The 18355-nt window shown below is 47.7% G+C and overlaps 1 protein-coding gene across 2 annotated transcripts in view; it reads right to left on the reverse strand.

Annotated features, from left to right (window-relative positions):
* The window catches only part of LOC102463958 (G-protein coupled receptor 83-like), a 37486-nt gene extending 24381 nt beyond the window's left edge, over window positions 1–13105 (reverse strand). For both annotated transcript variants that reach the window (XR_001369251.3, XM_006138155.4), the window contains exons 1-2: window positions 12873–13105; window positions 2613–3619 (exon numbers count right to left, since the gene is read on the reverse strand). Coding sequence is in view for 1 of the 2 variants with exons in the window: in XM_006138155.4 (XP_006138217.1) it covers window positions 2613–2999 (387 nt within the window). In the remaining variant the exon portion in view is untranslated. The remainder of the gene's footprint in view (window positions 1–2612; window positions 3620–12872) is intronic.
* Window positions 13106–18355: the final 5250 nt, after the last annotated feature.

Below are 18355 nucleotides of genomic sequence, written 5' to 3' on the forward strand. Positions count from 1 at the left end.
CACTGCCATGGCACCCACCAGTTACTAACAAAATATGTATTTAAATTGTTATGGAAGAAAGCCTCACTTACTGTGCAGATGCATTAGCTCCTGCCTCATCTTCTGCCCTGTTACACAGCTAGCTCCCATCTCCTCCTCCCCTCCCACCACTCCCCCCTGCCTTCAGCCGCCCCCAGCAAACACTGAGCAGGCTCTCATGCGAGTAGCAAGAAGAGCCCAGCAGCAGCTCCACCTCCCTTAGATTCCATTACTGCCACTTCCCACCCTGCAGCTGGGCCCCAGGGGGCTTGGACAGGCTTTGGGATAGACCCTGGGAACAAGCATCTCATCAGCACTGGGCCTGTGTCTCTTCCGGGAGGCTGCGGCCAGAGCCCTGGGAGAATCCCTGTCCAGTCTAATGCAATGGGCTGTGGCAAAGGTGCTTCTTGGCCACTCCTGGTGACTTATGCTCCAGCCTGACTGGCTGCCTGGAACCAAATGTCCTGGGTATTTGTGGGGGGAGGGGTTGTGCTGCAGTGTGGAATAGTTCTTTGGTTTTCCACATGGCGGGGAGGGAGAGGACAGCCCCTGGCCAGAGCTGTGGGGGTGCTGCCTGGGGAAGATGTCTGAGAGTCCAGGCCCAATATACACTGGAATATTGATGGCACTGATATGGACCAGTGGGTTGGAACACCCTGCCTGGCCTGCAGCCTCCTCCAGAGACTACATAATCACTGCATTCCCCCTGCCTCTCTGCTGCTTAGGTCTTTCTGGCCAGAGGCCAGGTCAATAAACCACCCCAAGTCAGGCAAAAAAAAAAAAAAAAATCCCACGAGGCAGTAGCCACCCACTAGCCCCGCCCCCAATCCCTAGCGACAGAGGAAGCATCCACCTCCCAACATGTTCTTGGCTCCAGCACCAGCTAGAGCAGCTGTCCCCCACCCTCCAATGGGGCCTTGACCCTGTCCTCGACCCCGTTTGCCATGCAGCCCCACCCCCAGTGTGGCAGCTGCTGGAGCCAGGACTGCAGTACTACAAATAGCACCACGGCCCCGGCGCAAGTCCTGGCACATGCACGTTGTGTGTGCTGGGAGTCAGACCAAGGCCACGGTGATTGTGGTCCCAGCCCCAGTAGCTACCATGCAGCCGCAGCCTCAGCTGCTCCCACGCTGGGGATGGGCTTGCATGGCAAATGGGGTCAGGGACAGGGTCAATGCAGGGTCCCATGCTATTTTTAGTACCGAGGCCCAGGCTCCAGGTCCTGCAGCCACCACATGGGCTGCGTGGTGGCTGCTCAGCTGTTCCTTGGGCAGGGCAGCCACACACTGCACAGCCCCACCCCCACAAGCAGCTGGGGTTGTAGTTGCATGGCTCTGCCAAGGGGGAGGAGGGCCTGAAATTCTTGGTGCACACCCAACGAGTACCTTTCAGCAAACCCTGCTTGAGACTGCTTGTGGAGAGTTCAAGAACATACATGACTTTTCGGTGCCTTCCATCACTTGGGGCAGGTTTCATTTGAAGCCCAAGAAAACCTATGGTCAACTTCAGAAACTGAAACTCCTTGGGTACGTCTAGACTACACCTCTCTGTCGACAGAGAGATGTAGATTAGGCACATCGAAATTGCTAATGAAGCAGGGATTTAAATATCCCATGCAACATTAGCATAAACATGGCTGCTGCTTTTTTTCGAAACGAAGCTTTTTTGAAAAAAAAGAAGACAGTCTAGATGCAGATTTTTTTTAAAAGGAGATTGCCTATTTCCCAGGACTGGAAGGGACCTTGAAAGGTCATTGAGTCCAGTCCTCTGCCTTCACAGTAGGACCAAGTATCATCCCTGACAAATTTCTGCCCCAAATCCCTACATGGCCTCTGCAAGGATTGAAATCATAACCCTGGGTTTAGCAGGCCAATGCTCAAACCACAGAGCTACCCCCCCCCCCCCCTTTTTTGACAGATCCTGTAAACCTCATTTTTGAGGAATACGGGATCTGTAGAAAAAGGGTTTATTTTCAACAGATCCGTGTCTAGACTGCTATTTTTTTCGAAAAAGTTTGAAAAAAAGTGGTGGCCATGTTTATGCTAATGAAGCATGGGATATTTAAATCCCTGCTCATTAGCAATTTCGACGTGCCTAATCTACATCTCTCTGTCGACAGATAGGTGCAGTTTAGACACAGCCCCAGGTAATAGTTTTTAAAGGTTAAGATTGGAATTCCAGTCATTTTGCCAAAGAGCAACTTCTAGGAGCGTCACGCCTACCTTAGAGCCTTCTAAAGGGTTGAGCCTGTAAATCATAGCACCTCACTTGTGTCTACATCCAAAATAACTCCAGTGGAAGTACTTTCTGTCTCATGGAAGCCCTAGCGCATTCTAGTGGTTCAATGGCAATAGAAGTTGATGTTATTGGCATTCATTTTGGATTTGGAAAGACCAAGCAGGTGTGAGGCAAGAGAGACCTGTTTATTTACTTGGCAGAGCTGCTGTCTATCAGCCATGACTGTGCTCAGTCCAAATCTCAGCCCCAGATGCATTCACAGAGTGCAGGTACCAAATGGAGCACTGGGCTAGATGGCCATGCCCATGCCTAGCTCCATTTTTGGGAGGCACAGTGGCACAGCATGTGGCACTTACCAGAGTGAAAGGAGTGTTGAGCAGGGTGATCATAATATCAGACACTGCCAGATTGATGATGAAGAGGCTGGTGGCCGAGTGCATCCTCTTGTTCTTGATCACCACGTGGCAGACCAGCATGTTGCCAAAGAGGGACATGATGATAATAACTGAGTATGCCACAATTAGAAGAGCTTTCACTGTGGGTTTCTGAGATTCTGGTTCATACTTGGCCAACTCAGCAAACTTCTCCCACTCAACAATCCTGCTGTCTGTCCAGTTGAAGGCTGTCCTGTTGGCTGCTTGGTAGATTGACATGAACTTGGCCAAGGAAGAGCTATGGTCAAACTCCTCCAGAACTCCTGTGACCTGGGGAAAATAGGGAAGCGACTGCAGGGGGCGAGTCATTGTGGTTTCCAATGAGTTAAGCTAAGAACAGACACCGTGTAAGTTGCAGCTCCAGGAAATATGGTTAGTGATTGTTTGACTTTGGAGATGCTGAGGCTGAGAGGATGCAGTCAACATTAGCAAAAGCCATCCTTGAAAATATAAAGTTAGGGAGAGGCTACAGAGCACAATAAATTCTCCAGTGCAGTCAGAAATGCAGCAGTGTCTTGTTTAACTCTCACATGCAGAGCGGAAGGGAACTGTGAGGGACTGCAGATTCTCTTTTGCGTGGTAAAAATTGTATTTGCCACTAAGACAGTGGGGGAGGGTGGGGGGGGGGAATCCCCAACGACATAAAGCAAACCAGTAACAAATTCTGGGGGTAATGCTAATCTTGGATCGTATTTGGCACTGTCCTACTCCTGCTTCAGCTTCTCTTCTTGTTCTGAACTGCACTTATGGTTCTTCCACCCTTCTCTTCTGAGGCACTTTTGTGTTCATCCTCATTTCTTTATTTCCAGCCACCCTACTCTTCTCTGTTGAAATGAAATTCACAGCCATTTCAAGTACTGTCTTTAAGTGCATAAATAGCTGTTCTCTTCAGCTAACCATGATAATTGTCCGGAGAGAGTATTCAAAGCCTGTGAATTATATCAGAATGTTATAAGCTATTTTGCAATTTTCTCTTCCACACAATAGCTGTGCATTCTGCTTCCACTCTTTCATTTTTTATGGTAAATTATTTTTTCAGCTAAAGACCAACCGATATCACATACAAATAAACAATTATATAAATGTAGAAGGGCTTTAACATTCCTCTATACTCAAAATCTTAACTCTTAAAATCTTTGAGCTCCCCTCTAAGAGGTATAACCCGATATTACCCGATATTCCTGGCAATTGATTGCAATTAGCAGAAAGCTATACAATTTTTTGTATGCTGCTGACTAACAGGGGTGGAGCCAGGGCATAAAGACCGTTGTTGGCAGGAGTTACTTAACAATGTCTCACTACCATGAATTATTCATGTGCTATATATCTACACATTAGAAAGCAAGTAATTGTAAAGTGTTACTGACTTCTTAAAAGTAAAAGTTGCATCAATGTTATTTTGAATATCCCTCTGCCTGTGAAACTTGATCTCTTTCACTATTGTAAGTGCAAATCAAGAGACCTAAGAGGAAAGGAAATTATAACCAATTCTTCTGGAAAACTTTGAAATTTCCCCAAAATAGCTTTCAGCACATTTGAATAGCACACATTGAAGGACTGTGTACTTCACATGCTTCAAACACTAAGCTGTAAATCACTGGGCAAAAGAGGTTTCTGGCTTTCTAATGGTACAAAGAACAAGATTGTGTACTTCACACATCACCCATCTATTGCCAGTACTGTGCCAGGGTAACCTGCAAAGAAGGAACACTTCATCGGCACACTGAGTGTGGATTTTTTTTTTTTTAAGTGGCAGCTGTTTGAAGTGGCTCAAATGTTTGTAAGTGGGAAAATATTCTCAGTAGGTTTTGAATAGTACACAGAGTTCAGGGGAGGCAGCAAATAGTTAAGAAAAAAGTAACTTATGACATGGAACTCACCTCTACTCACACACTTCTTATAACCCTATATTTTCCAGACAGTCTAGTAAGAGGCAGTAGAGTGAATAATTTGTACACTCACTGATGGTCCACTTCCCCAGGCACAGTACTGTATACCGTATTAGACATGCTGGTACAATGGGTGGTGGGTTAGTGAAATGAAATGGTTAGTGTCTATATGTAACCTGCATATTTAGGCTACATCTATACTGCTTCCTTCTTGAGCAAAAGCCTATGCAAATGAAGTGTGGATTAGCATATTGCCACACTTCATTTGCATAATTAATTGGGGCCATTTTTGCGCAAGAGGCTTTTGAAAAAATGAGGAAGAATGGCTCTTGTGCAAGAGGGGGTTTTTGCACAAAAAGGAAGCAGTATAGACATAATCTTAGTGTGGTTCACTGTCCCATGCAGTGGCACTTACAGCTCTACAGTGATAAGAACAAGGGAGCTCTGCAGCCTAAATTGAGAGGCAGCTGGCTTTTAGCTTAAGCTGTAGAGGCTGCTATACAAAGGTTTCAGGTTCAAATCTGGCCAGTGGTAGCTACAAACAGGGACTCATCTGGTTCTCTGGAGCTCAGAATGTGCTTGCTCAGCTAAGGGAAGTATGTAACCACACACCTGAGAGCTTGTAACTGCCACCAGGTGGATTTGAACCTGAGACCTCTACAGCTTGAGTTATAAAGCCAGTTGGCTCCCAGCTTACGCTGTAGAGCGCCCTTGTTCTTATTGCTTGCTATAAGTGGTCAAAGTGCCACTACATGGGACAGTGAACCACACTAGGTATGTGGGTTGCATATAGGTAATTCTCCCTTTGAGGTGGTCACTTCAGCTCCATCTTCAGGCACCGTGTAAGAGCAGTTCATGCGGGAAGTTTACACTGCACTGTATCTGCTTGGAGGATAAATAAGCACTCAGTCTGAGGCAGGCCTGCCTATCTGGCATATTTCACCACCAACTGACCTCTGTGATAAATGTTAAGGAGAAATGTGCGAACACAGAGCGACTGTAAATCTCAAATGCAATCAATAAAAGCTTGTGGAAAGCAAGAATTCTAAAGCTTTGCGTTCCTTTGGTTGTTTCCAATAAATGTTGCCCATAGTGGGGTTGAAGGAGGGGAATTTCTTGCCCTGTGTTTCTGACCCTTTCACCAAACTGACCAAATCCACCATCTTGTATTTCTACAGCTGTCAGCCAGTTCTGGGGGATACAGCTGTTTGTTCCCAGAGGATATTTCTTGCTCACTGTATACACTAAGGATGTTAAATGTCAATTAATTAACTAATTGAATAGTTAATGGGATTTCCATCAACTATTCGATTAGTCGATAAGGACTGGTGCGCGTTCTGCCTGTGAAATGTACAAGAGCCCCAGCGGGGGCTTTTGTGCATTTCAAAGATAGAAATGCTGCATGGAGCCTGGGGCCAGCAGGGAGTCCACTACTGACCCCAGGCTCCATGCGGAGCTTCTGCTTTGAAATGTACGAGAGCCCCAATGGGGGCTTTTGTACATTTCAAGGTTGGAATGCCACATGGCGCCTGAGGACATTGGGGAGTCCCCCATTGACTCCAGACTCCATGGGTGGTTAGAACATAAGAATGGCCATACGGGGTCAGACCAAAGATCCATCTAGCCCAGTAGCCTGTCTGCCGACAGTGGCCAACACCAGGTGCCCCAGAGGGGGTGGACAAAAGACAATGATCAAGTGATTTGTCTCCTGCCATCCTTCTCCAGCCCCTGACAAACAGAGGCAAGGGACACCAATGGAGGCTCTTGTACATTTCAAAGTGGAAGTGCCCGCATGGAAACCAAGCTGACTCTGAGTCTCCCGCTGACTCTGGGATCCACATGGCGTTTCAATCTTTGACGTGTACAATAGCCCCCACTAGGACTCTTGTACATTTCAAAGCAGAAGCTCCATAGCGTTTCAGTCTTTGAAATGCACAAGATCCCCTGCTGGGGCTCTTGTACATTTCAAAGGGGAAGCACCGCCACTGCACCCCTTTTCCGTTCCAAGGAGCTGGAGCTGGGGGGAACTGGCTTTTAATCCCACTCCCCGCAGTACCTGCTCCTCTTCCCCCCTTGCAGCAAGGGAGGGAGGTGACTAATCGACTAATGTGTCAACTATCCAATAAGCTTTTGCTATCAGTAATAGAAATCACTGTGATTGCACCATTTATTTACTTAGAGTGCTACAACTATGGACCCAAATGATGCCAGGAGCTCTACAGGGGCTGATCCTATGTCTACTGTGATGGAGTGGAGACCCCACACAGCCTGGAAGGGGTTAAAGTTGCAAGGAAGCCAATTAATTCCACAGGCTTCATCTAAAGAATGAGCCAGGGAGCTAATTGGAAGCAGGCTCAGCTGGACAGGAACAGGCATGTCTTCTATAAAGCCAGTCAGCTGTCAAAAGGGGCTGCTGGGAGATAGTCACTTTCTGAATGGAGGGAGTTAGCAAACTCACAGAGAGGGTGGTAGCCAGGAAGGTAGGTGAAGGCTTAGGAGAATTGCAGCAAGAAATAGGAGTGCAGGCCTTGGTTGCTGACCACACGGTCCCTGACCTGTAACTTGGAAGAAAGGATGAGCATGGGTTCTCCTGCCAACCACTGGGGATGTGGCACCAACCAGGCAAGGGACAGTGGATTGCCTAGAATGGCTTGTCCTGGAAAGACTTTTTTACATGTCCCCCTCATGGGGCTATTTTATGGTAGCCTTGCTGGAGTCCTGAAGAGGAGACTGGTTCCTAGAGTGAGAGATGTCCAGCATCCACAGGGCAAGAGAATGCTGGGAGAAACAGCTCCAGTGAAGGGTTCAATACCTGGCCAGAGCTCATCCCCAGGCTAGCTGAGAGGAGGAACCACTAATAGGGAATTACCCACACCTGGGGCTTGTTTTTCAAGGGAATCACCCAGACTGTGAAACCTACCAAACTCCATGCAGCACTGGGATTCTAGTAGCAGGTATTCCCTGCTCTGAAAATACACATGCCTTCTAGTAGACAAGACACAGGATAACAGCAGAGGGCAGGTGGTTGTGAGGCTTATGGATGAATGAAAGGACTGATGTAAGGAGTAAGTTAGAAGGGATATGGAGGAAGAGCAAGAGGGTGCATGACTAATGAGAAGAGGAAGAATCTCTAGCACAGGCCTGGATAAAATACTGTCCGTGCACCAAGCCACCAGATCCAGCCCATGGATGCTGCGGGGAGCCCCAAGCAGGCTCTCTGCTTGCCTCACCCCATCTGCGCACAGCTTAGAAACACAGTTGCGGGGTGGTTTTACTTTAAAAACTGAGCCCAGAGGGGAAGAGGGAAAGCTTTAGGAGCTACTCCCACCCACAGCACAATTTCATTGTCTAGCTTCTGGCCAGAAACTGTCTATTTGGAGCTGCCTGTTTCAATAACAGGCAGCCATGAAGGACAAGGGGCTCCTAGTTATTCACAGAGCACATGGCTAAAGCCTATGCAGGGGCAGGGCAGGGAGGGAGGCTGATTCAGGAACAAGCTGCTGGTGGGTAAGTCTCCTGCCCAGACCCTGCCTCTAGCATCCTAGCCCCGCCCTTCATCAACCTTCTGCCCCCCACTCCTGCCCCCTTACTCCACATACCCAAATCCTCTGTCCCCCTCTGCACCCATACCCCCTCCCAGATCTGGCACCCTAATCCCCTGCCTCAGATCACAGTCCTCGCCTGCCCTAACTCACAACCCAAACCCCTGCACCTCCTCCTCTACCCCAATTCCCTGCCCTAGGTCACAATCCAACCTTCTGCACCACAGTCCATTGCCCCAGGTCACAAGTGACTCATCACTCAAATTCCCTCTCTTACCCTAGGCTCCCTTCTACACCTAACCTCTGTCCCAGACCCCGCAGTTCCTCCATTAATATCATGGAAGAATGCAGCCCTTGATCACTTTCCAAAATCTTGGAGTGGCCTACTGTCAAAAATTATCGCCCTCCACCGCTCTAGCATGTGAGAGAAAAGGCTGGAGACAGGAAGTCAAAATGGGAAGAAAGGAAGGCTACAAGGCAATACAAGGGAATAGTATTAATTTTTCATGGTCATGTCCTAGCTCCTGAAAGCCTACTACTTTCAGGCTAGTTAAAATGAGTCTCTTTGAGTGTCATGGTGCAGCATTAAGACATTGCTTCGGTGAATCATGTACATTATCCCAGGACTTCATCTTTTATAGGCAGCAGCTCCGTTGGGTGAACCAAAATACAGGCTATCTTGGACCTAGGTGGTGGGAACTGTGCTTAGTTTCAGCCAGAGCTTTCCCTTTGTATAACTTTCAGAATCAGGGGTTGGGATAGTGTTGTGTCTGATGGGGAGGGTTTTGCTTGTGGCTGATGCACAACTGCTTCGCCCCTCTGTCACTGAAGATGTGCATGTAGTGGAGCTCTGTTTGGTTCTGACAAAATTGGACAATGCTGACTGAAATGAGGGTGTGGCTTTGTCTGCATGTCTGAAACACCTAGGGATTAAGAGGGAATGTGGAGGAATCTATCCCCCCCCCCTTTCCTTAGTGTCTGTCTGAGTTTCTAGAAAATCTCTTGGGACAGTGTTAAGGATGGTCTCTAAAAAGCAATGACTACAAAAGCAGGTCTTGCAAGGAAGTATCCAAGAGACTGAGGGAAGCATGAATCCTGAAAACAGTTCATTGAACGCACTTTCCTGCCCACTAAATTGTTCACGAGAGAATGACAGGCTATAGGAAATGGCCAAGAGCTTTTAGCTGTTGTAATATGGCAAAAAAAAAGTCCACCAAATATGACTATTTTCTGAACACTGAAATAATACTGGGGGTGTGGTTAGCCTTTGAATGTGGTGGTGGTGTGCTTTTGCATGGTGTAAGAGCCCATTCAATGAAACTGAAAGGCAGTAGATGTCAAGCTGAGAAAAGCAGAACCTTTTTCTACAAAAGACATAATTAGCCCACGAAACTTGTGTAACAAGATATCCTTGAGGCCAAGAACTTAGCAGGATTCTAAAAGGACTGGGTATCTATATGGATGAGTGTTCAGATTTACATTTAGTACAGATTGTAAAAAGAGCGTGTGGAAAGGATATGAGTCCAGCAGTAACGTCAATGTAGTCAGTTCCTTGTTATATTCTGCAACACTCTGCTCCCCTTTCAGTGATAGAAATGTAGCCGTGTTAGTCTGGTGTAGCTGAAACAAAAATCAGGACTATGTAGCACTTTAAAGACTAACAAGATGGTTTATTAGGTGGTGAGATTTCGTGGGCCAGACCCACTTCGTCAGATCAAATAGTGGAAGAAAATTGTCACACCCATATATACCACAATGAACACATATGAAAAGGACAAATCAAATTTCAGAACAGAAGGGGGGTGGGGGGTGGGAGGTAAATGTCTGTGAGCTAATGATATTAGAGGTGATCATCCTGCTTCAAAGGCCTTTTAAGACTACACTTGAAAGAGAATCCTCTGAACTGTCATTCATGCTTAAATTTGACACTTTACACCTAAGTTTGAATAAAGACCCATTACAAAGATAGCTTCCCCAATTATCACCTCTAATATCATTAGCTCACAGACATTTACCTCCCCTCCCCATCCTGTTCTGAAATTTGATTTGTCCTTTTCATATGTGTTCATTTTTTTAATTGTATCCTTTGGTATATATGGTTGTGACAATTTTCTTCCACTATTTGATCTGAGGAAATGGGTCTGGCCCTCGAAAGCTCATCATCTAATAAACCATCTTGTTAGTCTTTAAAGTGCTACATAGTCCTGTTTTTTGTCTCCCCTTTCAGGACACCACTATCTCTCCTTCCTTCCCCATCCTTCAATCTTTCTTTCTCTCTCTCTCCCTCTTCTCATCTTTGAAAGTCTCTATTACTCCTTCCTTTGCATTTCTTTTAGTCCTCCTCTCTCCCGCCTCTTCTAGAATGATCTGCAATGGAATGGTTAATGCTGATACTGAAGTATCATTTCTGGGCTTGATAGATGTTTCAGAGCTTTACTTATCAGGCTCTCTGCAGACTCAAGTGTCACTGCTGTCAGTTTACACTGGTTTCACTTTTGGAAGGTTTTATTTGCAACCATAAGATAAAAAGTTATTGCTTTTTTTTTTTACATAAAAGTTGAATTTCTGGAGAGTGTCTGTGGCCCACATGACCTCTACAGACACTATGTGGGCCAAATCTGGTCTGCAGGTCATGTGTTTGCAGCCCTCCTGAAAGTAATGGAGGTTAGGAGGAAACTTCTCCCAAGGGAGGGTTATTCTAGAACAGGCATGTCAAACCTGAAGCCTACTGTGGGCTGTGCAAATTAAAACTGATAGAAGTACATTTTCTTTGGTGGCCGTGAAAGCTATCAGAAAGTCATAATTATTTATTATTATAGATTATGTTTTAGGTATATTTTATAATATTTTTTCAGGTCTCGTTTGAAGGTAATACAATAATTTGATGTGTAAAATTGTTGTTATTTGCATCCATGAAGACTTTGAGTTTAAGGTTCTTCAGCCCCCCCTCCCCCCGCTCTAACCCAATGCCCTCCCCTCCCCCAGAGCCAGGCACCCCCCTACTCCCATTCTAACCCAATCTCCTTCCTCTCCCCCAGAGGCAGACACCCCCCACACTCCCGTTCTAGCCCAATCCCCCTTTGCTCCCCCAGATCCAGGCACTCCCAGGCCCCTCCAACCCAATCCCCCTCCCTTCTCCCACAGCCAGGCACCCCCAGTTCCCCCCCGCTCTAACCTAATGCCTGGGTCCCAGAGCCACCGCTGCCACTCAATTCTCCTTCCAGGCGCTGGAGCATGTGCACAGAGTGGCCGGCCATGAGCAGTCTGGGCATGTGGCACAGGAGCCGCATTTCTTTAATCAAAGAGAGCCACGGGTTGGCCACCCCAGTAAACAATGTATCCAGGCGTGCCACACACAGATAATTTATAAAGATGTAGTCGCAGGCTGCAAAAAAAAATTGATTGGGCCGTATGCAGCCTACAGGCTACATGTTTGACATGACTTTTCCAGAAGAATGGATGTTTTAAAAGGTCTAGGTGATTATGCCACGAGCCCCATTGAGAGCCAATAGCACTTGGATGCTTAAGTCACTTAGATGGGCTGGAAAATCCCCCCTAACAGGCCATTAGAGTTTCTTTCAGCCTCCTTTGAAACATTTTATTCTGGTCACTGACGAAGACAGGAGATTGGCTCAAATGTACTACAGACCGGATCTGGGATGGAAATATCTATTTGTGTGTTTAAACTAAACCTAGATTGTGCTTCTGTCATATCTAAAACATTCTGGTTTTGTATCTGAAGGGAGCTTGCTTGGCAGGCAGCTTTTTGTATATTAGCTCACACTTCTATAGATTTATATATTATCTGGACGAAAACAGAAGTGGACTTCAGCTGAACTACATTTTCTCTAATGAAGCATCACCATGTCTTTTGAACATAGGTCTAGCTGTTTAAAAACATCTTTTCTATTTAACAAACATCTTCACTATCACAATCATCGTGCCAGTTAAATCTCCTGCTGAACATTATCAGTTTTACTGAAGCTGTTCTTCCACAGCTTTGTTAGCCCAGGATAAAAGCAAATAAGCTATTTTAAAAAAATCAGATATTAAAAGTACAAATGAGGCACAGATTACAGGCAAAATCCAATTAAGATGGAAACCAAATTACCCTGCCTCTAATTTATTTCTCATTCTGCCCTCCACTCACATGTGCTTAGTTTTGAACAGAAATTTCCAAGAATTACTATGTCAGCTTTAAAAGGCAATTTCTTTAAGTGTTGTCATAGAAGTGTCAATTTAACTTAAAAAATAGAAAGAGAAATCAGCGAGCAATCAAAGCAATCTTTCCTGGATGCCTATTTCCATTTAGGAATTTATTGAGGGATCTGCAATGAAGTATTATTCCAGCTTCACACTGTAACCGGATCTGAGCGACCAGTGATATAAAACGCTTTCCACTCATCAAGTCTCTTCAGAGAGAATAAAAAATACTTCCCTGGGAGTGAATTGCCATCTAGTGAGACAGACACTCTGTGGCACACAAAACGCTGGATATTTTGCAGTCCGGTCACACTCCCTCTCGCGCACACAGAGCGTTACAAGTAAAATGCAGGCCAACAAGCCGGTGTAACTAGTGCAACAGCGAGCCAGGCACAAATCCCTCGGCGATCGCACACACTCTGGACATCTTTACGAGTGTACGATAAAAATGCCGACTGTCTCCAGGAGAAGCTAAGTTCACAGAGCGGCCCCTGCAGCCGGCCAAATAGCGGTCTCCCCTTGCCTGAGAACTTCGCGTCTTTACCCACCTGCTTGCTACGGAGAGAGGTCTCGCAGCCAGCCAGCAACTCCTTCAGCAACCAGCCGCCTGGCCAGGAGGGGCGGCTCTCCGCTGGCCCTGCTCCTTTGCAAGCGGATCCCCCTCTGCCCTCCTCGCCCCGCTCTCCCGCAGCAGCCGGCTGGAGGGACCAGCCTGTTGCACTCCCGCAAGGTGCCTGCCGCCCGGCGCCACGTGCAGCACGCTGCCCGGCCAATCAGAGGCAGCAGACAACTAGCAAGAGGGGAGGGGGGCTGCTCTCATTCACAAAGCCCCGGGCTGGTCCGGCCCGCGGGGTGGAAGAGCAGAGCGAAGGGGGCTTGCGCTCCGCGGCTGCGCTGCCCATGCAGAGAGAGCGAGGGAGAGGGGCAGCGGAGTGCGAAGGTGGGAGGCAGCAGGGATTCAGGGGGGTGAGTCACTTTGATGCTCCGTGCCTCAGTTTCCTCCTCTGTATTAATACTTAATACTTAAATTCATGGCGCATTAGGGTGCATTCGGAGGAGCATTGCCAGCAGATCCAGAGAAGTGATTATTCCCCTTTATCCAGCACTGGTGAGGCCACGTCTGGAGTACTGTGTCCAGTTCTGGCCCCCTCCTCTCCCCACTACAGAAAGGGTCTGGATGCACTGGAGAGGGTCCAGCGGAGGGCAACCAAAATGATCAGAAGGCTGGCGCACATGACCTAGGAGGCGAGGCTGAGGGATTTGGGCTTATTTAGTCTGCAGAAGAGAAGAGTGAGGGGGGATTTGATAGCAGCCTTCTGCTTCCTGAAGGGAGGTTCCAGAGAGGATGGAGAGAGGCTGTTCTCAGTAGTGAGGGCTGGCAGAACAAGGAGCAATGGTCTCAAGTTACAGCGGGGAAGGTCTAGGTTGGATAGTAGGAATACTATTTCACCAGGAGGGTGATGAAGCACTGGAATGGGTTCCCTAGGGAGATTGTGGAACCTCCATCTCTAGAGGTTTTTAAGTCCCAGCTTGACAAAGCCCTGGCTGAGATGATTTAGTTGGAGTTGGTCCTTCTTTGGGTAGGGGGTTGGACTTGATGATCTCCTGAGGTCTCTTCCAGCCCTAGGATTATATGGTTCTACTTGTGTTCCTTGGTAAAGTGCTTTGAGGTCTATGAGTTCCATGAGCTGCCTAAGAGTGAGTCATGATTATTAGTTTGCAAAATTCATCATACAATCACACCCTTGAGAGAACAGACAGTTAGGGGGCCCTGCTTCCCCTCCCCACCTCCCACTCCCCTAAAGTGAATGGCTCCATTCCAATTTGTCTGGTGCTGGGCATGGAGAAGAAGAGAACACAGTCAGGCAAACCCCATTATACCCCCATTCTGAGGGGGTGCCAGAATCAGGGCAGAAGGAAGAGACTGCTAGTTGGATTCCCTTACACTGTGGCTTTCAGACTAGTGATAGCACCCCTTCCAACCACAGGGAAGTGGATTGGAAGACAAGCCACCATGAGATGTTCTGCAGTGTTTAAACAGAGATAATAAGCAAATCCAAAATGAAACTCACTGTACTTGTGATATACACAGGGGAGAGATGATTTTAATGCTGACTTTATTAATTTTTGCTGGTACCATTATATTACTTGTGTACTTAGACCCTGCCTAGACACACATACCCTCATATGACTGGTATCTTTGCTGTTTAGTTGAATAATACAATTTATGTATTTAACTTAAACCACCACAGTAGTTTAATTATTCTTTTGTTTGTTTTGTTTTGTTTCAGTGCCAGATGTCAGCATAGTGCTTTATAGACAAATAAAGACACAGTCACGTGCCAAAGAATTTACAGTACAGGCTTTGTCTTCACTAGCAATTTCACTAGAGTAATGATCCGAGTGTTCCTTTAAGACTTGTGCAGCAATTTGCCAATGCAGGATACTATCTACATGCTCAGTGTTATGCCACTAGAAAATGGCAAATTAGATGCACCTGGTAACAAATACAAGACAGTAATTCCTTTTTAGAATTTGAATTTATTGTGTGTGGGGGATTGTGGAGTACTAAGTAGCAGAGGAACAAGAATTGAGTGCTCATTTTAAACAAGAGTTTTAATCACTACAAAAGTCAATGAAGCCACATGATGAAGCAAGTAATACCTTGGTGCTCTTCTGACAAGAGGTGCCAGATCAGATACCCCCTCATCCTCATGACAAAGGCTTGATCCATCTCGCAGATCAATTTAAAAGTCACAGTTCTCCAAGCCCAGCTAATCTGAAATATAGGCAGCTGTGTTCTTATTTGAAAAGAAATTCTCTAAGAGCCTCATTCAAAGCCCGGAGAACTCAGGGGTGCGAATCTTTCCATTGACTTCACTAGTATTTGGATTGAGAACTAAAGCAAGAAAATTCAGAGATGTGAAAAATTTAGTTAACCAGCTATGAGTCTGAATTATAAACATTGTGTTGAAAATTGCCAGCAGCAAAGATTTAGGCAACACACTTCAAGGTCAGATTGAGTGGGCTGTTAGCATAGTGTGTTTTGTGATGGTTGGTGTGAAGTATTTGTGTTATATAGAAATCTTGGAAACGCAATAGGCGAAAAACCTGCCAAATTTGGCCTAAACAGTTTGGTTTAATATTTTTAGTGAGTATTTTTATTTTTTAGTGGCTGATTATTCTTAGGAAATTTTTTCTTGTTTCTGAGGCTTCTGTTAACTGATTCTGGTATCTGAATAAAATATGGTCTCGATAAGGATTTCAAGAGGCAATTTGAAAACAGTATTGCATTTCATGTTTTCCTGCCTACTCTGTGCATTTATCTTACCTTGATGTTTTGTTAAATGTCAATGTTCTAGATTATAGCCCAGTTCATTATTTTTTTACAAGGGCATAAATTTATGGCTGACAATCGTATTGCCTTTCCTTTCTTATTTAGTACTATGTGATTCTCTTGATTTCTCTGCAAATCTGATCCCCAAGGCTTTCTGGTATCACAAAGGAAATTGAAAGATAAGTATCCCCATCCCTCTCCCACACAAATAGCCAAAATATGGAAAGGTGCCATTAAAGTGCTGACAGACAAGAATTTGATTCCAGGCAAGGCACTACAGACCATCTTGTCCATCCTGCCATGCAACCTTCTGAGGAACTATAATATAATAAGTTTCTGGAGGCATCATTGGGAGGATCAAATCAGAGTGAATTGCTTAAAGCACTACTTACAGTGCAAGACTGGAGGTCCTTCACTATAAAGCACACCAAACCAGTCACAAAGCAAACTTTTGTTTGCCACACTGACTAGCAAGAAGTCGCACAAGAAATCTTAGTATAATTCCTTACACCGGGGTCGACAACCTTTCAGAAGCAGCGTGCCAAGATTGAACGTATTCACTTCTATTTACAGATCTGCGTGCCGGGGGGAGGAAGAGAGAGAAGGGGGCAGAGGCAGGCTGAGTACGCTGACTACATTTTCTGACCCAGATGCAGATAGGGAGAATGGTGTGATTTAAATTATTAAACAGACTAAGTGTTTTAACTTTCTCATGTTGGTTTATCAAACTTCATTTTAAATCAAGTAAAATATTATGTCCAACACAAAAAGTTTCAATGTTTTCTTTATTTATGGCAGGAATGGGAAACCTTTTTTGGGTTGGGGACCACTGACCCTGTGACGGGGCGGCTCCGCCACATACTCAAGGCCAGCGGAACCACTTGGTGGAGGGGGTGGAGAGGGCCCCACCCACACAGCCCTACTGGGCATACTCCCAGGGGGGTATAAAGGGCTGCAGGCCTGCTCAGAAGGGGCAGACCACCGTCGGAGCTGGAGCTAGGGCCCAACCTACAGAGTCGCAGACCCGACCGCCAGAGAGGGAGTCGCCAGGCCCGCTGGACCCGCCGCTGCCGCTCGACCCCAACGACGGAGCCACCAGCCAGCCCCCTGCAACCCAGGCGCCAGACCGGCTGCCGCAAACCCCGATGCTGTCTTGGGAGCTGCCGCTACAACCACCCGACTCGTGCCGACAGGTGGGACGCTGCCGACCAGGGGAAGGGGGAAGGAAGCGACCCAGGGCAGGGAGCCGGAAAGGCCCCTGAGGGCTCGGCGTGTTGTGAGGAGGAACCCCCGCCGAGCCAGTGGGGGGAGCCGCCCGCCACTGATAGGGCCCTGGGTCGGGGCCCGGTGGAGAGGGAGGGCCCGGGCCCCCCTACCGCTCCTGCCCTGACCCCCGGCGAGTGGGGGCTCAGCTGAAGGACTAGGCCTTAGAGCCGGTGTACAAAGGACTAGGCCGGGAGGCTGTATTTCCCTTAATACCAGGGCTGCGTACTTTGGGACTAGGCCCGATGGTCTAAACTATGCCCCGGATAGGGGCGGCAACCCCTCCGGAGGGGTGGGGGTGACCCCCTTACAGACCCACAGAAAAATCATCTGGGGACTACACAAGTGAGAAGCAAAAAAATTCCTCCAAAAACCTCCAACCCTCACTGTTGTGACCCCCAACTGAGACACCTCACTTCTCCGGCACTCCAGCCTCACAGGGTGAGGGAAAGGGTCAGGGAGGACTGAGGTTTCGGGTTTCCATAGGCCAGGTTTACTTTGCTGGGGTTCCAGATTTAGTGGATTTTATGAACTCCCCTTTAGGCTCTGGGGTAGGGACAACAATGAGGGGTTCAGTGTGCAAGACAGAGCTGCCAATGAGTGGGGTAAGGATGGGATTCAGGATCTGTGAGGGAGGGAGGGAAGGTGCAGATGCAGGCTGGGAGTAGGGTGTCTAGCTAGGTGGAGGGAGTAGGAGTAAAGGAGGGTGCAGTGTGTGGCCAGGAGGAAGAGAGGGTGTCGGAACAAGCTGGGGTCTTGGCGGGGTGAGGGAGGGAGACTGGGGTGTGGTCATCTGGGCATGAGGGGGGACACTTACCTGGCTTCGTGCCCCCTTGCAGTAGGGAAAGCCTCATGCATCACTGCACTGTCCTTCCCCTAGTGAGGTGGGGAGGAGGAGGAAGCTCAGCCCCTCACCACCCTCAGATGCAGCAGGGAGCCCATGTAGCTGCGAGGCTGCAGCACCAGCTCTGGCTTCCCACTCGGACAGCATGTGGGGGGAGAGATGAAGAAAGCCCTGACCTTCCCCACCGGACCCGGCTCGCCTCAGAGAGTGACAGAGCGAGTGGCTCCATGTGCTGCCCTAGTAGGATGGAGAGGGGTGGGGGGAGAGAAAGCGGCAGCACATGGAGTGTACCTGCCAAGCCCAAGTGCACCCCACCTTGCAGTGCCCCAGGTTGGCTCCGCGCGGCCCCTTCCAGGGCTGAAGCGGCAGCTTCAAGGTGCTGAGATCCAGGAACGGCTCCACCGGCTTTTGCCTTGGACCCAGCTGCCCCTCCCCCCAGCAGTGGCAGCCGCTGTAACAACAAGAGGCCACCTGGAGACGGAGGGGGAGGAGGCGTGGCCAGACCAGACCCCGTGTAGCGGAGGCAGTCCCATGGGGGGAAAGAGGAGGCTGCGTGGCACGCGGTGGTGAGGCCTCTGTGTGTGTGG

Source organism: Pelodiscus sinensis, chromosome 13 (genome assembly GCF_049634645.1).
Source record: "Pelodiscus sinensis isolate JC-2024 chromosome 13, ASM4963464v1, whole genome shotgun sequence".
Taxonomy (NCBI): Eukaryota; Metazoa; Chordata; order Testudines; family Trionychidae; genus Pelodiscus; species Pelodiscus sinensis.